The sequence below is a fragment of the Phacochoerus africanus genome, chromosome X (assembly GCF_016906955.1).
Source record: "Phacochoerus africanus isolate WHEZ1 chromosome X, ROS_Pafr_v1, whole genome shotgun sequence".
Lineage (NCBI taxonomy): Eukaryota > Metazoa > Chordata > Mammalia > Artiodactyla > Suidae > Phacochoerus > Phacochoerus africanus.
In genome coordinates this window covers 5,879,621-5,905,060 of record NC_062560.1, presented here as the reverse complement: position 1 = coordinate 5,905,060, position 25,440 = coordinate 5,879,621, and the positions used below count along the sequence as shown (strand labels likewise).

The window sequence follows — 25,440 nt, the reverse complement described above, 5'->3', positions numbered from 1 at the left end:
TGGGATGGCTCAGCGCCGTCTCCTGAGATGCGCTGGCCACGTTTGCAGGGTCTTGTCCTTCAGAGGTCACTTTCTAGGATAGCTGTGCCACCCGATCGGATCGTGCAGCGTGGGGAGCAGACACGTCTTTTCGGATGAGGTCCTTCCTAAGACTGGATGTGCTTTCACGGAGACATCAAGGCTCCCAGGGTAGAACTTCCCTGGGGCACGCGTGTGGGCCTCAGTGGCTGATCTCCCAAGGCCTCCGGCGACTCTGGTCCTTCCAGCTCCGTGGTCCCAGGCCGGAAACGGGAAATGGTTCCTCTTCCTGCTCGGAGAGAGCCGAACCCCTTCACTGATGCTCTCAGCACAGTACGTTCTGCAGAAGTGTCTCAAGGTTTCTTCCAAGACATGCTGCTTCCAAAGAAGCTTCCTTCACTGATGCTCTCAGTGCAGTACGTTCTGCAGAAGTGTCTCAAGGTTTCTTCCAAGACATGCTGCTTCCAAAGAGAACTTCCCCCCCCCCCGGTACTTTTTAAAATTCTTCTTTTAAATTATTTTTATTTTTTAAATAGTGATTTCCCTAATACAATTTTTTTTCTTCTCCTGTACAGCATGGTGACCCAGTTACACATACATGTACACATTCTATTTTCTCCTATGATCATGCTCCCTCATCAGGGACCAGACATCCTTCTCAGTGCAACACAGCAGCATCTCAGTGCCCACCCATTCCAAAGGCAGTCGTCTGCATCGATGAAACCCAAGCTCCGCAGCCACCCCACTCCCTCCCCCGCCCCCTCGGCAACCACAAGTCTGTTCTCCATGTCTGTGACTTTCTTGTCTATAGAAATGAAACTTTTCTGGAGTTCCCGTCGTGGCGCAGTGGTTAACGAATCCGACTAGGAACCATGAGGTTGAGGGTTTGGTCCCTGCCCTTGCTCCGTGGGTTACCAATCCGGCGTTGCCGTGAGCTGTGGTGTAGGTTGCAGACGCGGCTTGGATCCTGTGTTGCTGTGGCTCTGGCGTAGGCGGGTGGCTACAGCTCCGATTCAACCCCTAGCCTGGGAACCTCCATATGCGGCAGGAGCGGCCCAAGAAATAGCAAAAAGACAAAAAAAAAAAGAAATGAAACTTTCCACAAAAGAACTTTAAGAACAAATGGGGTGCAATATGGAGGCACGTGTGAATAGACTGTTTTTTTCTTTCACTTTTACCAGTCACTCTATCTATGTAAGCATGAAAAGGAAGCGTTTCTTGGTGAAACTGGGCCGGTTTTGAAAATCAGTGGCGTTGGGGTGTTCCTGTCGTGGCGCAGTGGAAACGAATCCGACAAGGAACCACAAGGGTGTGGGTTCCATCCCTGGCCTTGCTCTGTGGGTTCAGGATCCGGTGTGGCCATGAGCGGTGGTGTAGGTCACAGACGTGGCTCGGATCTGGCGTGGCTGTGACTGTGGTGCAGGTGGCAGCTATAGCTTGGATTTGACCTCTAGCCTGGGAACCTCCATATGCCACTGGTGTGGCCCTAAAAAGCAAAATAAATAAATAAATAAATAAATAAATAAATAAATTCACTGACTTTGTAGAGCACAGGGCTTTAGTAAAAACACATCTAGTTCCCTGGGGGCACAGGGGGAGCTTGATAAGACGCACAGTGCTGGCCCCACCCAGTTTATACTCTGCAGATCCGGGTGAGGCCAAGGAATTTGCATTTCTGAGGCCCCTGGTCCAGGGACCACATTTTGAGAACCAGTGGGTTAGGGAAACCACTGGTAGAATATCTTAGGTGACCAGAATAAGTGAATTTTTTTTTTTTTTTCCTTAAATCTGCTTGGTCATCAATGACCTACTACATACTCTCACAACAGCTTTGAAAAATGATACACCACTTTTATCCAAATGTACCCTGTGTTGGGTTGGGCTTTTATTGTTAAAGCCATTTCATATTTCTTTACGGATGTAGGTAGGTGTGGCATTTACGTCGGTGCACCCTGCCCTCTCAGAGGAAGCGGCTCTGTGCCGTTGTGGGAGCCGTGGTGTCAGGGAGAAAGCAGAGCTTGTCATTTCCTCTTAAATCCCAGACGGTTCGTAACCGCCCTCCATGGGGCAGCTGCAAGGCAGGTATTTCCTGCAACTCCAGGCGGCCACCCTGGGGCATCTGGTCGGGCAGGCACTGTGCTCCCAGCTCCGCATAGATTACCTGCCCGGGTGACAAAGTGCCTGGCAGGTGTGTGGTCCTGTTAGGAACCCCCCCCACACCCCGTATAGATTTAAACCAAGCCCCCCACCCCACCCCAAGCGGCTGAGCTCAGAGTGCCCGCTGCTTCAGCCTCCCACCCAAGTCCTCTGGGCACCTGGGCCTGCAGGCCAGTGGCCGCTCTCCAGCACCCCCGGTGCAGACTGCAGGTCAGAGAGGTGAGCAGGTCCTCCCAGGACGTCCGGGTAAAAGGCGGCCGGGCTGGAACTGACCACGCATCTCAGATTTGCGGATGCCTTGCCCTCTCCCGATGCGGCACGCTAGGTCTGGTCTGGAAACAAGTGGGGCGGGGCAGAGGGTCAGATCTTGTCAGGGGTGCTTGTTACTAACGGGCCAGTCGAGGTGTTTGGCTACTAAATAGTGCTGCTCACGGCTGTACTCTTGGCCTTAGGTGCCTGACTGCATGGTCAGGGGCGCAGCTTCCTGCAAGACAGAGTGGGAGATGCCCTCACCCCCTCCATCTTTATCGGGAAAACGGACCCTCCACTGAGGATGGGCTCAGCCAACATTAGTGCCGTTCCTGGACTAGGGTCCATGAGGATGTGGGTTTGATCCCCGGCTTTGCTCAGTGGGTCAAGTATCCTGCGTTGCCATGAGCTATGACGTAGGCTCGGATCTGGCATTGTTGTGGCTGTGGTGTCAGCTGGCGCGGCTGTAGAAAAGAAAAGAGAAAAAATAAAAATAAAAAAAAGCCCTTGCAATGAGAACCTTAGGCTCAGAGAGCACAGAGGTCCTCCTTCCGTCTCTAAGAACAGTTTAGTGACTCTGAGGCTGAGTCCCGTACACGGTCCCCACCTGGCAGGGGTGTGAGCTCAGGATGAAAACAGCAAGGTCTGAAAGTACGTAGCCCTGGGCCAGCTCCCTCCTCCCCCTCTGATGCCCTTCAGATCCTTCTCCCTTACAGCTTATCTCCAAAGGTTGAGTAGAGTTCCCCTGGCTGGGCGGTAGGGCTTTGTTGTTTATCTATGTGATACATAGTAACGAAGCTTTTGGAGGTGGGCGGGCAGCCTGTGCACTTGATCGTGGGGCACAGCTCCTTGGTGCTGCTTCATTTTAGTTTAGCATCTGGAGAACCTTTTCTTTTCAAAACGCTGTCCCTTTCCTTATAAGGACGCGCAGTCATTGTGGGATCTGAGGAACTTAACATCGTGTTTAGATCCTTGCTTCATCCACCGCGGGTTTGGGGTGATTTTATCTAAATTGTGAAGAAAAGTGGCTGACTGCAGAGTTGTCTATGGATTTACAGTCCCACAGCTCCGTGCCTTTTAAGTGAAAGGCTTAAAGCTTTAAATCAACACAGCTTTTAAAGCACTTTAAAAGAAGATGGCTGTTTTCCGTCTTCAGAATTAGGACTTTTCCAGGTTCCTTTCTCCTGCCTCGTCCACCTGCTTGGGCAGCAGCCTCCGAATGGTCCTTGCCTCCCCACCTGGCCTCTGCTGCTCCTCCTGGCACCTTCTAGGCTTCTCAGACCCATCAGTGCCCTCCCCCTCCTTCCATGCCTGCAATGCCTTTTTGTCCTTTTTTCTGTCACAACTACTAGAAGAAACGTGTTCAGGGGGAGAAAGGAAAATGCAGCTTCCCTGCCAGTCGTCCACCCCCCCATCCCACCCCCCCACACCCCACCCCGCCGCACAAGGAAGGAGAGAAAAGAGCCTTTGTTGCGGGTGAGACTGTCCTTATTACCAGCACAGGAGTGGACCAGGCCTTTCCCCCTCTCAGCCGGGACTTCTTTAGGGAGATTACGTGCAGGGTGGGTTCTGGAAAAACCAGAGCCGCTCCGGTTTTTATCCAAACACTGGCCTCTTCTACAAAGATGCCCAGGAAGTCTTTTCTTCAAGTCTTTTCTTCACGTCTTCCTGGGCTTCTTTGTACCCAACCCCAAACAGAAACAAAAGCAGGAATTTATTAGCCCATCCGGGGGTCATGCCTGAGCAAGGCTGAGTCCCTGCCAGGGCGGACATGGGAGACCTGCTTGCTTTGTGTGTCACTGCGCCCCCCCCCACCCCAAAGCCCAGCCCTTGGTGGAAAAGTGAGGCTCCACATAGTCCAAGTGCTAAAGAGGAAGTTGTATTCAATACACAGCTGGGGGTGGTTTTGCTTGGAAAAGCACAGGCAAGAGGGAAGCTCTGTTGCTGGCCATGGTCAAGGCCAGATCACCCCGCCTGCCGTGGGGCCACGGGTCCAGGGCGGGTGCCAGGAAGCAGCCTGCAGGCAGGTCCTGGCACGATGCATCACATTCAGGGGCTGCCAGGGGGCAGGGCTGGTCATCTGCCTGGAGAAGCAGGCCTGGGGGTGGGGGTGGCCTGTGGGACCGAACCCCTCACTGTGAGAGCATCACAGCTGGGTGCCACTGTGCTGCTGCTGAATGGGCTGGTGTGGGAGACCCCCTCCCGCCACATCTGCTGACGGAGGTACCACGAGGCTGGTGCTGCTGGGAGGGTACACCCGGAACACGGGCGTTGCGTCTTCCTACCCAGCACTGCGCAGAAGTGTCTGTTCTCACGTGGCAGCTTCAGACCTGCACCCCTGGCCAGGTGCTCCTGCTGGGCGTGATGGCACAGGGCACTGGACGTGTCCCTAAGAGGCAGGAAGTGTCCCTACCAGCGGAGGGCCCCACCTGCAGAACCTCCTGTGCTGCTCTCAGGATGTGCGCTGGGGAGCCTCACACCTGTGCCTGCCGATAGCAGACCGTTTCATTTCACGTCTCTCGCAACCTGTGACCCCAGAGCAGCAGAGAGCACAGGCCGCCCAGGGCGTCGTCTAGCCCACATGTCAGGGACGCTTCCCAGCTCTTGGGCACACCTCCCATGTCCCATATGTCCGTCGGCCTCTGCGAGAGCTTTGCACCCTGACCGTGTCTGCGCTGTGTCCACAGACGCTTCTCTGCTGCCGACGTGGTGTGAACACAGCCCGCAGCCTAAAAGCCTCTCTCCCTCTCTTGTTGTCTCGGCAGATACCGAGCGGCTCTATTCCGTGGTGTTTGAGGACATCTGTGGTCGCTACGGGAAGAAATACAGCTGGGATGTCAAGTCCCTCGTCATGGGCAAGAAGGCCTTGGAGGCGGCCCAGATCATCATTGACGTCCTGCAGCTGCCCATGTCCAAGGAGGAGCTGGTGGAAACCAGCCAGGCGAAGCTCAAGGAGGTCTTCCCCACGGCCGGGCTCCTGCCAGGTGCGTCCCCTGCCCCGCGCAGCCTCGTGACTCGGTGCCGTCTTCACGATTTTAGCGGGAAATCCATCCGCCAGCCTTAGGCCCGGCACGCGGCGTTTATTCTCTCATCCTGCGAGCTTCTCGGGACATTCTCTTCCGTGGAAGGCCCAGAGGACTCCTGAGAGAGTTTGCGGGATGCTCGTATGTGCAGTGATTCTATCTTGTCCTTTTTGCTTGTTTGTTGAAAACAAATTTATTATTTTTTTTCTTTTTCTTTTTCAAGCTGCACCTGCCGCATATGGAGGTTCCCAGGCTAGGGGTTGAAGCAGAGCAGCAGCTGCTGGCCCTCCCCACAGCCACGGCAACGCCAGATCCGAGCTGCGTCTGCGACCTACACCGCAGCTCGCAGAAACACCGGATCCTTAACCCACTGAGCGAGGCCGGGGATCTAACCGGCATCCTCATAGACACTATGGTGGGTTTTTAAGCTACTGAGCCACAATGGGAACTCCAGGAAATTCTTTTTTTTTTTAATTTGAAATATTTGCCATGTGTTTATTTCAGGTGTACAGCAAAGTGATTCAGTTACACACACACACATTCTTTTTTTTTATTTGAAATATTTGCCATGTGTTTATTTCAGGTGTACAGCAAAGTGATTCAGTTACACGCACACATTATACACACTTATCTTCTGTATTTGTGCGTATATATTCTTTTTCAGATTCTTTTTTTTTTTTTTTGGCTGTGCCCATGGCATGCAGAAGTTCCCAGGCCAGGGGTCAAACACGAGCCACAGCACGGACACCTCCAGATCCGTAACCTGCTTAGCCCATAGGGAACTCCCATCTCTTCTTAAAGGCTTCTTTAAATAATATACCTACCTTTCAGTGATTCCTGACAAAAACAATTGCATTTGGTGTGTTATCAGTATTATATAAGGATGATACTCCTGACAGAATTCCTTCAAAGTTTAAAATAGGCGGCCTTTTCTTTTCAAAATCAGGTGCAGGATTACCATTTCAGCAACCATGTAAATTCTAATATATTGATGACAAATCAAGCACTAAATCTCCCCCAAGAAGTTTAATTTTTTTTCTTTTTTTTCTTTTTTTTTTTTAATGACCACACCCTCAGTACATGGAAGTTCCCAGGCCAGAGATTGAATCCAGGCCAAAGCTGTGACCTCTGGAATGGCAACACCAGATCCTGAACCCATTGTGCCAAGCCAGGGATCAAATCCTTGCCTCTGCAGTGACCTGAGCTGCTGCAGTCCGATTCTTAACCCACTGCATCACAGCGGGCATGCCATGAAGTTTAAACTTTTTTGGAAAAAGCTTCCGACATAATTCAACTCTAATGGGTCTGTTTGTGTGGCCTTTACCACTTTCTTTCCCGGTTTTCCTTTGAAAGGAAAGATGACTTTTCTCCCTTGGGGCTTGTTAGTGGAAGATTGATCAGAACTGAATTGCCTGCTGTTTCTTACTAAATGTGAGAAGGTCAAAAATGTTCTAGATTACAGGGCCACAAAAGGCTTAGCATGGAGTGTTATTTTAAGATTCTTCTAGGAAGAAAGGTGACTACCCAGTCTTTAGATTTCCTGGTGCTAAGAGAGAAAAAGGTTATTGTTACAGCAGTGGTTTTGGGTTCAAAACGGTGTGACTATGAGTCATCGTTGTTTTTAAACTTGTGCTGTGCAGCTGTCACTCTGGCTCATCAGGTTAAGAACCCAGCACAGTGTCCGTGAGGATGTGGTTTCGATCCCTGGCCTCGCTCAGTGGGTTAGGGATCCAGCGTTGCCACAAGCTGCTGTATAGGTCACCGATGCGGCTTGGACCCAGCGTCGCTGTGGCTGTGGTGTAGGTGAGTAGCTGCAGCTCCAATTTGACCCCTAGCCTGGGAACCTCTGTATGCTGCCGTTGTGGCCCTTAAGAGAAAAAAAAAAAGGTGTTGTTACGTGTATTTATACATGTACGCAGATGTGCAGGCTGAATACCCGCCTAGACCTGGGGAATTTCCTGTAAAGGACCCTGCTAATACTGGTGCCTGGGTCACCTGAAAGTCTTGCGGGCTGTTCTTGGATTATACACACTTAGATTACACACACACACACCCACCCTCAGGCGTGAGTACACACTCCCTTCATGTGTTGCCTTTTTGGGTTCCTTGCACACTCAGTCACCCCGACAAACGTTAATAATAGAACCACATCCATATGTGATAAGAAACCGCTTCAAACTACCATTGGGTCCATCTTTAGCGTACAGTTCAGTCGTGTTACGTAAGTTCAGGTAGTGGAAGCCTCAGTACCATCCACCTCTCAGGCTTCTTTCTCTTGCAGCGCAGACTCTCTGTCCCCGGGAACCACTAACGCCCAGTCTCCTCTCCTCCACCCCGAGCATGGAACGTTCTACTTTCTGGCTCCGTGACGATGAACCACCCTAGGGACCCCAAACCCTCTCTGCCCGTTGGTGACTGGCTTTGGGAATGTAGCACAGTGTCCTGCAGATTCATCCATGATGTGCCATGCGTCAGGATTTTCTTCCTTTTAAAACTGAATTATATTCCTTTTGGGGGATGGACCACATCGTGTTTATCCATTCACTTGTCCAAAGGAAGCAACCTGAGTTGTTCCCTTTTCTTTGCTGTTGTTCATAAGGCTGCTCTAAACATTGCCGTGCACATCCTCGGAGGTCCTGCTTTCATTTCTCTAGGGTAGTTTCCCAGAAGTCTGATTGTTGGCTTATATGGTAATCCTAACTTTATATATATATACACATATACATATATATAACTTTTAAACATATATATAGATATATATATATATATATATATTTTTTTTTTTTGCACTTTTTTTTAGAGTCGCACCTGTGGCATAGGGAAGTTCCCACTAGGGGTTGAATCGGAGCTGTAGCTGCTGGCCTACACCACAGCCACAGCCATGCCAGATCCAAGCCGCATCTGCAACCTACACCACAGCCCATGAGAATGCTGGATCCTTAACCCACGGAGTGAGGCCAGGGATCAAACCCAGAACCTCATGGTTCCTAGATGGATTCGTTTCCACTGAGCCATGACAGGAACTCCTAATTCTAACTTTAAGCTCTCTCTCTCTTTTTTTTGGGGGGTGTGTGTGTCTTTTTTAGGGCCTCACCCTTGGCATATGGATGTTCCCAGGCTAGGGTTTGAATCAGAACTGCAGCTGCCAGCCACAGCCACAGCCACAGCAGTGCAGGATCCTTAGCCCATTGAGTGAGGCCAGGGATCGAACCCACGTCTTCATGGATACTAGTTGGGTTTGTTACTGCTGAACCACAACGGGAACTCCTCCAATTTTAATTTTTTGAGAATCCACCGTATTGTCATCTATAGTGGCTGTACCATTTTATTATCTTCCCTGCAGTAGTCCAGCAAAGTTGCCCTTTCTCCACATTTTAACCAACACGTGTTACATTCCATCTTTTTGATAGCCACCATCCTGATGGGTGTGAATTGATACTCTCGGTTTGCATTTGCATGTCTCTAACGATGAATGATGGGGAAGTACTGTTTGGTTATGCTTTTGGCTATTTCGTGTGTCTTATTTGGAGCAATGTGTGTTCAAGTCCTTTGCCCATTTTTTATTTCTTTTTTTATTCCTGTGTTTTAGGACTTCTTTATCTATCCTGGCTAGAAATCCTTTATCAGATGTATGATTTTATAACTTCCATTTCGTAGGTGGCCTTTTCATTCCATTGATGGGGTATCCTTTGCTCTACAGAAGTTTGATGTACTCCCATTTGGCTACATCTTTCACATGCTTTTAGTGTCAGGTCCAGAACCTCTCTTTAAAATCCAGTGTCCTAAAACTTTCTAGGTTTTCTTTTGGGAATTTTCGTTTTAGTTGTTAGCTTTAGGTCTTTAATACTTTTTAAAATTAATTTTTGTGTAAGGGTAAGGGTCCAACTTCATTTCTTTCTTTCTTTCTTTCTTTTTTTCTTTCTTTCTTTTTTTTAGCTTTTTGGGGGCTGCCCCTGCAGCATATGGAAGTTCCCAGGCTAGGGGTCAAATGGGAGCTCTTGCTGCCAGACTACACCACAGCCACAGTGTCTGTGACCTATCCTATAACTCACGGCCTTGCTGGATCCTCAACCCACTGAGCAAGACCAGGGATTGAAGCTGTCTCCTCATGGATAGTAGTCACATTCATTGCTGCTGAGCCACGATGGGAACTCCAAATGTTGGGATTTTGATAGGAATTACTCTGAATCTGTAGATTGCCTTGGGTCGTGTGGACATAAGTTATAATGGTATCAAATCTTCTAGTCCATGAACATGGGATGTCTTTCTATTTATTGGTGTCTTCTTTAGTTCCTTCTGGCAATGTTGTATAGTGTGTGTACAAGTCTTTCATCTTCTTGGGTCAGTTTATTTTTCTTTGATGCTGTTGTAAATGGAATTGTTTATGTTTTCTCTTCAGACTGTCCATTGTTAGTGTATAGAAATGCAACTGATTTTTGCAGGTTGATTTTTGTGTCCTGAAATGCTGCCATATTTTTTAATTAGTTCTAACGGTGTTGTAGATGTGAGCAGAGTGTTTAGGGTTTTCTATGGATGAGATGTGCAAATGGATAACGTCACTTCTTCCTTTCCTATTTGGATGCCTTTTAATTCTTTTTCTTTCCTAATAGCTCTGGCTATGACTTCCAGTGCTGTCTGGAATAAAAGTGGCAAGAGAAGGTATTTTTCTCGTGTTCCTGATCTCAGAGGAAAAGCTTTCAGCCTTTTCACACTGAGTATGATGGTAGCTGTGGGCTTTTGTATACGGCCTTTATTATATTGAGGTCATTTCCTTTTATTCCTAGTTTGAGTGTTTACATCATAAAAGGGTGTTGAGTTTTGTCAGATGCCTTTTCTGCAGCAGTTGAAATGATCCTGTGTTTTTTTGCTTCTTTCGTTCATAGGGTGTATCTCATTGATTTGGGGGTGTTGAACCATCCTTGCACTCCAGGAATAAATCCCACGTGGTCAGGTGTATGATCCTTTTACTGTGCTGTTTAAATCAGTTTGCTCACATTGGGTTGAGTACATTTGCATCTGTTTCTTGTAGTTTCTTGTTTGGCTTTTGTACCAGGGTGATGCTGGTCTCACAGAATGAGTTTGGGGGTGTTTCATCCTCTTTAATTTTGGGGACGAGTTTGAGGAGTATTGGGTGTTAATTCTTTCAAATCTGGTAGAATTCCCCAGTGAAGCCATTTGGTCCTGTTTTCTTTGTTGAGAGGTTTCTGATTACTGAATTAACCTCCTTAATAATTACAGGTCTGAAAAGATTTTCTGTTTCTGTTTGCTTTGATCGTAATCGGTTGTACTTTGCCAGCAATTTATCCATTTCCTCCAGGTTATTCTATTTGTTTGCGTACAATTTGTCATATTAATCTTCTTTAATCCTTTTCATTTTTATGGTATTGGATTTAATGTCCCCTCTGTCATTTTTTTAAAGATTTTTATTTTTTCCGTTATAGTTGATTTACAGTGTTCTGTCAATTTCTGCTGTACAGCAAAGTGACCCAGTCATACACACACACACACACACACACACACACACACACATATATATATATATACATATATGCATTCTTTTTCTCACATCTTGCTCCATCATGTTCCATCCCAAGTGACTAGATAGAGTTCCCTGCTGGGTACAGCAGGCTCTCAGTGCTGATCCACTCCCAGTGCAACAGTTTGCATCTATTAACCGCAGACTCCCTCTTTCCTTTCTGATTGTAGTTATGCATTTTTTTTCCCCTTAGTTAATTCAGCTCAGGGTTGTCTGTACAGTTCATATCTGATCTAGCGTTTCTTTCATGGTTTAACATACAAAGCACCCATAATGTTCTAGGCATGCCCGTCTCCTTTTTCTTCTGTATCCACCTAAGCCTTTCGAGTGGTTTTCCTCCTGGAACTTTCGTCCTCTACGATACACTTGAATTATGTTCTAGTCCGATTCCAAGAAAATACGCTGTTTTATCCAGCGGGTCTGGTCGTTTGGCTGGAACGCCAGCACGTCTGGATTATGAAATCAGCTTGGCGATCCAGTCAGTAGGGTGTCCTCATGCGTCTCCCCCCAGTGACCAGCTCTCTGTGAAGTAGGGCGCTCCTCCTCGGGAATCCCAGAAGGGAACCGAGTCTAGAAACCTCCATCACAGAAGTCAGGCAAGAGCTAGTTTTCAAAGACGGTTTAGTCGTAGGGGACTTAGCTGGATAGCTCTCCTCTCTCCCTCATTTGCTCACCTCTTCCAGACCAGAGGGGGAAAGGAGCACTTTCATTATGGATTGATCAGTTCCCTGAATCTGGCATTTTAGCCTCAGTTTTTGTGTGTATCTTTACCGTAGCTTTTGCCAGTCTCACCCATGAGAGGATGGGTGACTTTAAGGTCTTTCCTTGAAAACAATGAGGTCATTTCTACACACGCAGCGGGGAGGTGCACTAAGCGTGAAGAGATTCCGAGAGCATAAAGGAAAGCCCGACGGAGCCCCGGAAACGAGACACGTATCATCTCGCTGGGGCGCTGGCTCGGGCCAGGGGCTGAGGCCAGGGGACGGCACCCGCAGGGGCTGAGAGGGTCAGGATTCAAACAGCGATTCCAAATGATGCTTATCCCGAAGGGGAAGAAGAACAGGAGGAAAATGCCAGGCTGACTGGGGCCGAGGGAAGGCTGTGTGTCCCTGTGGATCCAGAAGCATATTATGTAATAGCCGTTAGGGTTTCTGCTCTGGGGCACGCCACTCACAGAAACAGCAATGCCACGGGCCACGGTCTCAACCCCCAAAGACGCTCTTCACTCCCTGGTTTCCATCCGGCTGCATTTCTCCCATGACCTCCTTTATCTGAGCCACACCTGAATCCCAGCAGAAAGGGGACCTCCTGGACTCCCAGGTGCGGTGACTCTATCTAGAAAAGGTCACCCCTGCCCCGCTTCTAGATCGGGGTGCTGCTTTCGTTCACTTACCGCCTTGGTACCACGAAGAAACTGTGGCTGATGGGGGTAACCGTTGACTTTTATTTCTTTTTATTTGTGGATGTATTTTCCGGTGGGGCCGTGTAGGTTATGGAAGCACCTTGAGCTCCTCAGTCAAGGAGCCTGTCTGCAGAGAGGGTGTATCATTCAGTCACCATCCTTCACTTGGACCATGAAGCTCTCACTTCAAGGTGACAGCTGTGGCCCCAGCAGGTCCTTCAGCAAGGAAGGGAGGGCATTGTGACCAGGGAGGCAGCCCTGATTGTGACGGAGGCAGATCTGCCCAGGCCCGTCACCAGGGAAGGAGCCCTGACTGTGAGGTAGGTGTGTCCCTATCTGCGCCCCTCCAGCCCCCGAGACGGTAGGGCTGACCCCTGGGGCTTGAAGCGCAGGCCGTCTTTAGTGATCTGAGCCGCCCTCCTCTCAGCAGCCTCATTGCTGACTGCTTTGGAAGCCTCTCCATGAAGGGGGGGGGGGGCATGAAGCTTCTCAGGGGAAATGCTTCTGATCAGGATATTCTTTTGGCACTGAGACTTCACTTCGCGGTGAAATGTAAACTGTTGGTCAGCCAAGGGTTTAATGATTCCGGCAATAGACATTTTAAACGTGACGAAAGTCTGGAGTTCCCGTGGCGGCTCAGCGGGTCAGGAACCCGACTGGTGTCCATGAGGATGCGGGCTGGCCTTGCTCTGTGGGCTAAGGATGCAGCGTTGCTGCAGGCTGCAGCGTAGGTCCCAGATGTGGCTTGAATCTAATGTGGCTGTGGTGTCGGCTGGCAGCTGCTGCTCTGATTCGACCCCTAGCCCGGGAACGTCCATATGCCACAGGTGTGGCCCTAAAAAGAAACTGTAAAAGGTAAATAAGCGTGGCAAAAAGATTTAAGAAGAAGAAGTACTGAAATGTGTCTGGCCTCACGTAATGATCGTTGACGTAGGTTGTCAAAAGGGAGACCTTTCTACCTGTGATCCCCAGGAAGGATGCTGGTTCACCTCCATTGTATTTTGAGCAGCTTCTTTCAGTCACAAATTCTTTTTTTCTTTTTCGGTCTTTAGGGCCACACCCGGGGCATATGGAGATTCCCAGACTAGGAGTCGAATCCGAGCTACAGCTGCCAGCCGACACCACAGCCACAGCAACGCCAGATCCGAGCCCCATCTGCAACCTACACCGCAGCCTGGCAACGTCGGATCCTTAACCCACGGAGCGAGGCCGGGGATCCGACCCACAACATCATGGCTCCTAATCGGATTCGTTTCCGCTGTGCCACGATGGGAACTCCTCCGTCACGGATTCTTGGAGACGGATGGGATGATTTATTGCTAGTGATTCGGTTTAGAAGGCCCGTCGTAAAGTCGCTGCCTTTTATGGCCTGGAACCCCCGGAAGGTTCTCCTGTTGTTCCCTGCGAGTGGGATTTCCCAGAGAAAAGCCCAGGGCGATGGCCTCTGGGCCACTGGAGAGGCCAGGGACAAGGCTTTGCCCGGGGACCATTGCCTGCCTGCTGCCCCAGCACAGGGGCGCCTCACATGTGCCAGTTTCCCCTCCCCAGCCAGACCGAGGTCCCTGCCCCCATCCCCACCCCAACCCAAGACCACCCAGCAAAGGAGCAGAAATGACAGACGAGAACCCTGGTCCCTGGCGCAGCCCAGGCCATGGTGCCCAGCGCCAGGCAGCTGAGGGGAGCTGGCACGTGCGGCCTCCAAGGTGGGGGCCGTCAGCCCCCCCTCCCACTGAGCTCTGCAGGCCCCCGTCCCCTCGGGAACCCAGGAAGACGGCCTGTCTCCTGGGGCGCGTTCGTGCAAACTGGAGAGTGCGGGGACTTCGCTGGCAAGGACGGGTCCCTCGAGAGGGTGGACGTGGCCCTGGCTCTCTCCCTGCTCCCTGCGCGCCGCTGAACAGCGCCCCCCAGCGTCTCCCTGCGCTCCACCCCCGAGCCGCGCGCGCGCGCATGGGGTGTGTCCCATCCTGGCTTTACCTGAGCTCCTTCCTTTGCCAGCCTGCCCTCGCCTGTGTAATTACGTCTGTGCCCACCCTCTGCCTTTCGCTTTTCTCCTGTCTTCAGTCTCGACCTTTCTCTTACCCTTATCCCCCGTGGCGACTGGCAGATGTGGGTGTTACACCCCACCCCCCTTCTTTGTGGCATACTTTGCACCATCCCGGCAAGAAGGCCCTCTTTTTCTTCGAGTCACCCTCGGGGTCCCCCCCCGCTGCCCCTAACCCTCAGGTGATGTGCTGCTGAGAGCAGTGCTCGGGGGACATAAAAAAAGGATCCCTTTTCTGTGGGCCTGATAGTCAGTGCAGGGCACCTGCACATCCAGTGAAGTGAAAATCCACAGCGGCCTATAGTTTCACATTGGAGAGACATTCAGAGAAGAGTGCCCCTCGGGACAGGGGAGAAAATGAAGCAGATTGTCCTGGAGCAGTGGTGGCTTTGCCACAGGCGGGGGGTGGGGGGGCGTTGAACTCTATGACCTGCAGAGACCCTGAGCGGGTGGGTGGGTGGACGGATGGACAGGGGAGGGGCAGGCCTTCCAGGTGGAAAGGGTACCAGGACTCAAGTCACGAAGTGAACATGCTTTTGCAGCAGCATAAAGTGAAGCCTCTTTGTGCTGATACACCTGAGACGTGGGCTAGAATTTCAGCTCCGTTAGTGAAGGTCCACAGGCTCCAGCTAAACTGTTGCTGCTTCAGAGGAGTGGGAACCCCCTGAAGAGAAGGTGGGGCCGCAGTGAAACCCGTGCTGGCGGGAATCGCCCTGGGGTTAGTTAACGCACCTGCTGATGACGGCAAGGAGCCCATTTGCTGGAGGAGGATCAGGCTGTGGGAACTGGACCGAAGGTGGAGTCAGAATGTCTGAGGGAACCACAGTGGCAGGGGAGGGGACAGTGTGACCGGATGCTGACGAAACTTAATATTCATCTCAGAAACCAGGGCTGGAACTGAAGTTCCAAGACTCATTACTTGAGCCTTGAGGCTGTGGAATTGCAGAGATAAGAATCCTAAGTGCCTTTAGCAGACGGCAAAGGAGGAGAGACGTCTTGTCATAGGCAGAGCTTTTCATGGACAGTTGGGGGCCCTTAGCGGATTCTTGGTCACTGCAGAGCTTTGCAGCCTAGGCTGGGGGCCTGTTGTCTTTCACTAGGCTTCCTGCCTTCCCAGAGCACTGCCCAGTTCCAGGCACACGGGTGAGAAGGAAACGGTGAGCTGACCTGCACAGTGACCTGCTTGGCTTAGGCTGAGTTCCTTTTCTATTTAAGAAATGAAAACCGCTGTCCAGGGCAGTTTAGGACCGTGCAAGGGAAGAAGTTCGGCAGACAGATCATCTGCTGGTCAGTGTCAGTGACAGACCTTTAAAATTCTGATGCTTTGTAGAAAATTGAAAGAACCCTGTAAACCAGTTATGATGGAAAAAATAAAAATCATTAAAAAAAAAAATCTGATGCCCTGAAGGATGCTGGCCTATTTGACGAGGTACATGGATTTCCCTTTTCCTGGTTTAAGTATGCTGGAGTTCAAAGAGTGCCCCTTGCATTAATTGTTAGTCAGTTGTAAGAGAGACATCTTAGGCTAAGCCCTTCTTCCTATGATTCTAGATATTCACTGCGGACATAAAGATTTTTCTCAAGTCAGAGCTGCAATTTCTGCTTTTAAATGTGTGGTGGCTTCCCTGTGGATTTTTAAATACTTGGGAGGAAAAGATCAAGCATGAAAGAAATCCTTACCTCCAAGACCTCTCTACTCAGAGGAGAGAAGACGGGTAGAGAGATGGCCAGGATGCTGAAGCCAGGGGCCAGCACCCAGGGGTGCCAGCAGCCCTCAGCAGCCTCAGCCGCTGGGAGAGGCTCTGCGTGTCTTAGGGGCAGAGCACAGCAGCTGCCCTCCGCACGGGTGCAGATGTGGGGAGGGGGGCAGTGATGGGTCATCCTGCTGAGCAGCCAGGTTCCCGGGGCTGTCGACTTGTCCCTGCTTGCTTATAGCCCACTCACTGCAGCAGCAGGGGTATAGCGTCTACACAGACAGCCCAGGGACAGTTGAGCCTGGAGCAATGCCTGTAACTTCCAGGCAGAAGCTCCTCCCCAGCCACGGCTCTCGCCGAGCTGTAGGGCTCGCTGCTGAGAACTGTCCACGTAGGAAGTGGATCCACACAGTTCAAAGCCCTCTTGTTGAAGGGTCAGATGTGTGTTGCATTATTTATTTATTTTAAAAAGAGGGGCATCCAGCCGAGTCTTTTCTAAAATTTTAATTTATTTTTATTACTTAAAATTTTAATTAAATTTTTTTTTTTTTTTTTAAAGAACCACACCTGTGACATATGGAAGTTCCAGGGCTAGGGATCCAATTGGAGCTGTAGCTGCTGGCCTACACCCCAGCCACAGTAACACCAGATCTGAGCTGCAGCTTGAGGCAGCCCAGGATCCTTAACCCACCGAGTGGATCCTTAACCCACTGAACGAGGCCAGGGATTGAACCCCCATCGTCATGGATACTAGTTGGGTTCATTACCACTGAGCCACGACAGGAACGCCTGTGTATTCTTTATCTTCAGTCTGGGGAAATCTGCTCTTAGCATTATTTGGAGGTATGGTGCACAGCAGACAAAAGATTTCAGCTGGGATTTGCTTTTCACGAAATAACAACATGACATTTTTAAAGGGTTGGAAGAGTTATTCATAGAGCCAAAAGTTGGAAGCAACCCACGTGTCCATCGATGGATAAATAATACATCTCATGTTCATACAACAACAGGATACTATTCAGCCTTAACAAGGAAGGAAGTTCTGGGAGTTCTTGTTGTAGCTCAGTGGAAATGAATCTGCCTAGTATCCGTGAGGATGCAGGTTCGATCCCTGGCCTCGCTCAGTGGGTTAAAGATTCGGCGTTCCCATGAGCTGTGGTTGCAGATGTGGCTTGGATCCCACGTTGCTGTGGCTGTGGTGTAGGCTGGCAGCTCCAGCTCCAGTTGGACCCCTAGGTTGGGAACCTCCCTGTGCTGTGGGTGCAGCCCTAAAAAGCAAAAAATAAAAATAAAAAATATTTTTAAAAAGGAAGGACGTTCTGACACCTGTTCCAGTGTGGCTGAACCTTGAGAACCTCATGCTTCATGGACGAAGCCCGTCACAAAAGCACAAATGTGGTGTGATTGTGCTGACGGGAGTCCGCTAGGATAGTCAGGTTTGTGGAGGGTGCCAGGGTTGGGGAGGATCAGGGCTAGTGCTGGGGGGGGGGGGCGAGTTTCAGTTTGGGAAGATGAAGAACTCCAGAGGTGGTGGGCAGTGGTGAAGGCCTCAGCGTGAGTTGGCAAAGCTTATTTATCAGCCGTATCTCCCCGAAGGTGACCTTGGGGCCTGTGCTCATTACGTCCCACAGTGCAGATTAGCATCGCAGTGACCTTAAATGCAGGCATTGCGGGCTGTCCCCTTTGAGGGGGGAGAGGTGTCCAGACTCCCCCTGCTACAGCAGCTCCCAGCACCCCCACACCTCCTGGCCGCAGGTCCCAGCGGGAGTGACCAGGTCCTTGGGTCTGAGATGGCAGCTGGACATCCAGAGCTTCTTCCCACCAATGCCGAGAGCAGCGCTGGCCTTTTGTTCCTGTGTCTGTGTGTGTGTCTCCTTTCCTGAGCTCGGTCCTTGATTCTGACACATTCTGCAGTGTTGCCAGCACATTTTCAGGTTTCCAGCTGTGAATTAAGCCCTCTTCTCAGACTCAGGGCCCCAGGCTCCAGTGTCCACCATCCACTCTGCCACGTTGGGTCCATATTCTTAATTTCCTGGGGCTACTGTAACAAATGACCACAAACCTGGAGGCCTAGAACCACTTAGAACTGCTCTCACAGTTCTGCAGGCGGTTAGTCTGAGGCCAAGGTGTGGGCAGAGCTGTGCTCCCTCTGGAGGTTCCAGGGGAGAGTCCTTCCTGCTGCTTCCAGCTTCTGGGGGCTCCAGGTGTTTGCTGGCTTGTGGCTGCCTCCCTCCTGTCTCTGTCTCCGTTTGCATGTGGCTTCTCTTTTGTGTCTGTGTCTCTCTTCTGCTCGTGCAGTGATCTGAGTCTTTGTGCCCTGTCCCCGCAATTCCTACTTTGAAGCACTGACCCCAGTGCTTGCATCAGGAGGTGGGGGCCTTTGAGAGGTGACCAGGTCTTGAGCGTGGAGCCATGAATGGGGTGACTGCCTTTATAAAAGAGACCTCCATGGGAGTTCCCATTGAGGTTCATCAGATTAAGAACCCGACATGTCTGTGGTGATGCAGGTTTGATCCCTGGCCTTGCTCAGTGGGTTAAGGATCCGGCTTTGCCACAGGCTGTGTTATAGATCTCAGATGCCGCTAGGTTCTGGTGTGGCTGTGGCTGTGGTGTAGGCTGGCAGCTGCAGCTCTGATTCGACCCCTAGCCTGGGAACTTCCATATGCTGCTGGTGTGGCCCTAAAAAGAAAAAAAAATAATAAAAAATGAAAAAAAAAATGAGAGACCCCCAGGGTGGTCTTGCCCCTTTACCACGTGCTAACACAGGGAGCAGACAGTCATCTATGGCCCTGAAAAGACCCCCTCAACAGATGCTGAATCTACAGGCACCTTGATCTCGAGTCCAGCCTGCAGAACTGTGAGGAACAGACGTCCATTGTCTGCAACCCCCCTGGCCGCTGTGTTTATTCTAACAGTGGAACAGATGAAGACACCAGTGCCTGGATTTAGGGTTCAGGGTCCAGGGTTAGTTCCTGTCCACTCCTCCCTGCGGGTCTCCGGGTTGAGGGCGCCCGGTTACAGAGGACGGCTGCCTCTCGCCTTGGGATTTGCTGGCCGTCCCCACGCGGCGCCTGCATGCGAGGGCCACACCTCACTCCAGTCTGCCTGCCTTGTTCCCTTTTCAGACCCACTTCCCTGGCAGCCCTCAAGTCCTTTGTCACCAATCTCAGGTCTCTAGGATGTCAGATGGGACCCTCCAGGTTTCCTGTTTCTTCCCTGTGAGCACAGATTCTTTGTGATTCTTTGTAGCGAGAGCTGGCTGTCATTCTTCCCTCCCCTTGAAAGGGAGCTACAACCTCTGCTCGGAATTTCATTTGGATACTTAATTACCCAGCGTCTCCACGGGCAGGGCAGAACAGGTGTACATGTTGAGTCTTTTACTTCTCAGAGTGCCTGAGAACAGGTTGGTGGACGGTACTTAAAGGGAACAAAAGATTTTGAAGGAATCAGGCACTAATATGTCAGGAGGGTCCTGTACGGCCGACGCCCGGAGGTTTGATGCCGTGGTGATCCTGGCTGACGTCTCCCCTGTGCTGAGCCTTCCTGGGGGTGATTTTACATGCAGAACCTGTTACAGGCATTCCTTCCCAGCTGCTCCACCAGGAATGCGAGTCACTGCTGTGTGACGGGACCGGACGGGGCTCCAAGGGGGGGACGTCGTGGCCAGGGGGCTGCAGTCAGGCCTCTCCCTTGGGTGTCCTGTTTGTTGTGGTCTCAGACATTTTCAAGGAGCTTGGCATGTTGTGCCTGATTAAAAAACAGTCGTCCCAAAGCATTTCTGGTTCATTCCCCAATGGATAAAAATGTTGAGTACGTGCTCCAGTCTAGATTTCCGGGTATGTCTTTATGTATGATATTGCAATGGCACATTAGGTACATTACAAAATAGTCACAGAACTAGAAATGTTAGAAGGATAAGCTAAAATGAAATCAGCTGTATTTAAAAGTTTTAAATGAATAGCACCCAAGAACTTTTCCAGCAAAATTTTCTTTTTTCAATAGGTCTTACAGAAAGGATGTATTTACGTATGTTCCTTTTTTTTTTTTTTTTTCTTTTTCGGGCTGCACCTGTGGCATATAGAAGTTCCCAGGCTATGGGTTGAATCGGAGCTACCGCTGCCGGCCTACACCACAGCCACAGCCACTCAGGACCTGAGCAGCATTTGCAACCTACACCACAGCTCACAGCAACGCTGGATCCTTAACCTGCTGAGTGAGGCCAGGAATCGAAACTGTGTCCTCGGGTACTAGTCAGATTTGTTTCCGCTGAGCCACGAGGGGAACTCCTGAACATTTTATTTTAAATTCCAATCATGTTGACACTCAGCTTTAATCACCATCCAGACAGAGGTGGTGATTGGATGTCTGTTTCTTATGTGCCTTCTTTCATCCCACTCATGAGCTAAGTGAAGGTTTTTATTGCAATAGCTAGTAAATATAATTCTCCATGATAGTAATCAGTGGTTGTTTGTTGCAAACTAATTGTATGGTGTGGCTTTTTGATATTTTCAAATAATAGAAACGCTTCACTCCGAATACTTGCACACTGATGGGAAGTTGCTTTTCCACTGGAAGTTAAGCGCATGTGTTCCTAAGACATATGCGTCTTCAGCTTTCTTGTCTGACTCTTGTCCGTCTGTCGTATCAGCAATGTCTTGTAAAATGAGTTGGGAAGTGAGTGTTCCCTCCAGTTTTCCCTGATTTCTTTAGAACTGGTGTCATTTTTTTCTGAGATGTTTGGGGAATTCACCCATGAAGCCATCCAGTCCTAGGTTTGAGAAGGTTTTTTTTTGTTTTTTTCAGCCACATCCAAAGCAAATGGAAGTTCCCAGGCCAGGGATGGAGCCCACACCACAGCAGCGACCTGAGCCACTAGAGTGAAGATGCTGGGTCCTTAGCCCACTGAGCCACAAGAGAACTCCTCCATTCTTGAAGATTCTTTTTCTTTTTTCTTTTTTGTCTTTTCAGGGCTGCACCTGCGGCATATAGAAGTTCCTGGGCTGGGGGTCCCACCGGAGCTTTAGCCGCTGGCCTACACCACAGCCACAGCAACACCAGATCCAAGCTCTGTCTGTGGCCTGCACCACAGCTCACAGCGACACCAGATTCTTAATCCACGGAGCGAGGTCAGGGATCGAACCTTTGTCCTCATGGATGCTAGTCAGAGTCCTTTCTGCTGAGCCACGACGGGAACTCCTTGAAGGTTCTCAAATGCAGATCCCATTTCTTTAATAGAGCTACGGCTAGTTAGGTATTAGAGACTTCTGGAGTGAGCTTTCTGTCTTTCAAAGAACTTGTTCCCCTTTATATGGTGTCAATGTTACTGATATGAAGTTGCTTATAATGTTTTTTATATCCTTTTAATGATGTTAGGATCTGTAGTGCTGTCCTTCTTCTCTTACGGGAAATTTGGATCATTTTCTTTTTTTCTTGATCAGTCTTGCTAACAGTCCACCAATTAAATTGATCGTTTTAAAGAACTAGATTTTGGTTGGATGGATTTTCTGTGTTCTCTTTTTTTCCTGTTTCATTGATCTTCTCTCCTATTTCAATTCTTTCCTTTAACTTTTTGATTTTAATGTTCTCTTTCCCCCTCACTTTCTTAAGATAAAAAGCTCAGATTGTATATCTTCTTACAGTTTTTTTTTTGGATGTGACAATTTAGATCACTGATCTGAGACCTTCTCTAAAAATTTAATGGTATAAATTTTCCTCTAAAAATGTCTTAGCTATACCCCACATATTTTGATATATTTTTTGTTCTCTGCAAAATATTATCTCATTTCCCTTAGCGATTTCATCTTTGAGCAACATCTTACATAAAAGTGTTATTTAATCTCAAATAGTTTTGAGTTTTCAAATACCATTCAAATTTTTTTTTTGTCTTTTTTTTAGGGCCACACCTGAGGCATATGGAATTCCCAGGCTAGGGGTCAAATTGGAACTGCAGCTGCCGGCCTACACCACAGCCACAGCCATGCCAGGTCCTTAACCCACAGAGCAAGGCCAGGGATCAAACCCACATCCTCATAGATCCTAGTTGGGTTCGTTAGCCTTGAGCCACAATGGATACTGCCCAGTCAATTATTTATTATTTTTTTTTTTGTCTTTTTGCCATTTCTTGGTTCCTAGTCGGATTCGTTAACCACTGCGCCACGACGGGAACTCCTGCCCAGTCAATTATTAATGCCTGTTTTATTTCTGCTGGGTTAGCAAACTTCCTTTGTATGATTTCAGGTTATTTAAAAATTTTTGAGAATTGTCCTCTGGATCGTAGTATGTTCCATCTTGTTGAATGTTTCATGTGCACTTGAAAATAGTAAGTATTCTGCTGTTGTTGGGTAAAGTGTTATATACATGGAGATTAGGTTAAGTGCTTTTTTTCTTTTTCTTTTCAGCCACCCCTGTGGCATATGGAGTTCCCGGGCCAGGGATCAGATCCGAGCTACAGTTGTGAACCAAGGCACAGCTTTGGTAATACTGGATCCCTAACCCACTGTGCTGGCTGGGGGAGGGAACCAGTGTCACAGCGCTGGGCTCAGTGGGAACTCCACCTTGATAGTGTTTTGAAGTATACAGCACCTTCTTATCTCCTTTTTTTTTTTTTTCTTTTTTCTTTTTTTGTCTTTTCTAGGGCCACTCCCACGGCATATGGAGGTTCCCAGGCTAGGGGTCCCATCGGAACTTTAGCCACCGGCCTATGCCAGAGACACAGCAATGCAGGATCCGAGCCTCGTCTGCGTCCTACAGCACAGCTCATGGCAATGCCAGATCCTTAACCCACTGATTGAGGCCAGGGATGGAACCCGCATCCTCATGGTTCCTAGTTGCATTCGTTTCTGCGGTCCCCCCTGCTTTATTCTTTAGAGAGTTTTCACTGTGTTGGCGTGGAGCTGAGAGCCACACCTTCCTGGGAGCGTCTCAGCTAACTGTTTTCTCTAAAGGATGAAGCACTCACAATATCTGTTGTCTTACTGAGCGGGTTCAAGTATTGGAAACTGTCTGTGTTTTCTGTGGCAATTGAGAAAGTAGGGACATTGGGTTAAGCACTTCTAAAACAGCCATGATTACCTGATTCTTTAAAATGCCGTCTTCGATACACTGTGGCGCTTTGTATGGCTAGAGACATCCCTGTGGTTGTAAGGGGCCTGGGTTGAAGGTGGCGGGTCGGGCCATTGTTGACCCCCGTCTGATAACTGGCCCTCTCTTAATGGGCTCCCGGGAGACCTGCCTTAACCTCCCCATTCCCTGCAACCCCCATGCTGACTGCAAGTCGGCCAAGGGTGTCTTTCACCCCGTGGGTTGCTGCGGGACACAGTGTTTGTTTTACCACCTGCCCGCCTCTCCTCCCGCTGTGGCCTTTGCCCGGAGCCTGTGGTGGAGGCCAGTTGAGGACCCGGCCCTGTGAGGAAGGACAGAATTGCTTTCTGTACAGCAGTGTTCTCAGAACACAGCCAAAGAAGCATGGTCCTTGGGTATTCATTACTTCACAGCACAGCACAACACTACACAACACAACACGTCACAGCACAATACTACACAGCACAGCACAATACTATACAACACAACACAATACTACACAGCACAGCACAATACTATACAACACAATACTACACAATACTACACAGCACAATACAACACAACACTATACAACACAGCACAATACTACACAACACAATACTACACAACACAGCACAATACAACACCACACTACACAACACAACACCACACAGCACAACACTACACAACACCGCACAATACTACACAACATTACACAACGTAGTACTACACCACCCAACACAGCACAATACTACACAATACTACACCACACAGCACAATACTATACAATACTACACCACACAGCACAGTACTACACCACGCAGCACAATACTACACAATACTACACCACACAGCACAGTACCACACAGCACAGCACTACACCACACAGCACAGTACTACACAGTACTACATACACAACACGGGTGCTCAGCGCAGGGCGCGTTCCCCGGGTTTGCTCTGATGGGCTGGTGCACGGAGCCGCATCAGCCCCGTACCGTCCGTCCCCTCGGCTGCTCTGGGACGCGCCGTCACCGAGGCCGGAGGCAGTGCTGTTTGGCTTTGGGGCCGAGTGGGGAGGTCGGAGCGCCGGGACGCGCGGGAGACGGGGTCCCTGCCGAGCGGAGGACGCAGAGCCCCCGCCTCCGCAGAGGCTCCTCCTCGCGTCACGTCACTGACGGCTCCCTCCTCCCCCAGGTGTGGAGAAGCTCATCCGCCACCTGCGGGCGCACCGCGTGCCCTGCGCCGTGGCCACCAGCTCGGGGTCCGAGTCCTTCCAGATGAAGACCAGCAGGCACGGGGACTTCTTCAGCCTGTTCCACCACGTCGTCCTGGGGGACGACCCCGAAGTCAGGAGCGGGAAGCCAGAGCCAGACATCTTCCTGGCTTGTGCCAGGAGGTTCTCTCCCGTTCCTCCCGCGGAGAAGGTGAGCGGCAGCGGGCGCCTCGGGCCTGGGGGGTGCCCCTGCGGCAGGGGCAGAGGCCTTTGTGTCCACGTGGACGGCTACGGCGGCGCCCCTCAGAACTCAGGAAGAGGGGTCCCCAGATGGGGGGATGCAGGGGAGCTCCCTCCCTTCTGTGGGGGAGCACGGCCGCCCACGCCGCCCGGCCAGTGCGAACCGGCCGGGGTAGCCTGGGCACCTCGCCGGGGCCGGGGGCTGCAGCGCTGCGGGGCCGCCGCGTTCTGCTGTGTGATGAACAGACGTGTTCCTCGCGGCCCAGCCGTGGCGACAGCACTCAGGAGCCCCAGCCCCCGGCACTTCTCAGTGATGTTTCATGACTGTAATCGTGGTGACCTTGGGTTTTGGCTGAGACGTTTCCAACTCCGGTGTGTTTCTGCCCTGGAAGGGGGCCGCTGGCCCGCCTCTCAGGCTGCCCTTCATGATGCGGGGGCGCCGTGCGGCTGGGGAGGTGGTCTCTGAGGGTGGAGCGTGAGTGGCGGGTGCTTGCTCAGCTCTGCAGATTCCAGAACACCGGGGGCTTCTGCCGCGAAGACGCTCACATTGCAAAAAGTGGGGGACCAGGCGGCACCCGTTCCGCAGAACAAAGGCGCCGAGGCGTCGGCCCACATGACTTTCACTGGGGAAGGTGATGTGGGTTCATGAGCGAAATCAGGTGCCGGTAATGATGACGCTTTCCTCGTGGTTGTGCTTTTGCACGTGCGCCGCATTTGTTGACTGCATCCTTCCGCAGTCTCAGTGATCTCCAGAAGGCTTCTTCAGAGGGTTCCTGCTGGTGACGCCAGTGTGCCCACAGCAGGCGGG

The 25,440-nt window shown here is 50.4% G+C and overlaps 1 protein-coding gene across 4 annotated transcripts in view; it reads left to right on the top strand.

Moving 5' to 3' along the window:
- PUDP (pseudouridine 5'-phosphatase) overlaps positions 1-25,440 on the top strand; it is a 302,518-nt gene that overhangs the window by 31,913 nt on the left and 245,165 nt on the right. For all 4 annotated transcript variants that reach the window (XR_007132898.1, XM_047765647.1, XM_047765648.1 and 1 more), the window contains exons 2-3: positions 5,190-5,408; positions 24,374-24,603. Coding sequence is in view for 3 of the 4 variants with exons in the window: in XM_047765647.1 (XP_047621603.1) it covers positions 5,190-5,408; positions 24,374-24,603 (449 nt within the window). In the remaining variant the exon portion in view is untranslated. The remainder of the gene's footprint in view (positions 1-5,189; positions 5,409-24,373; positions 24,604-25,440) is intronic.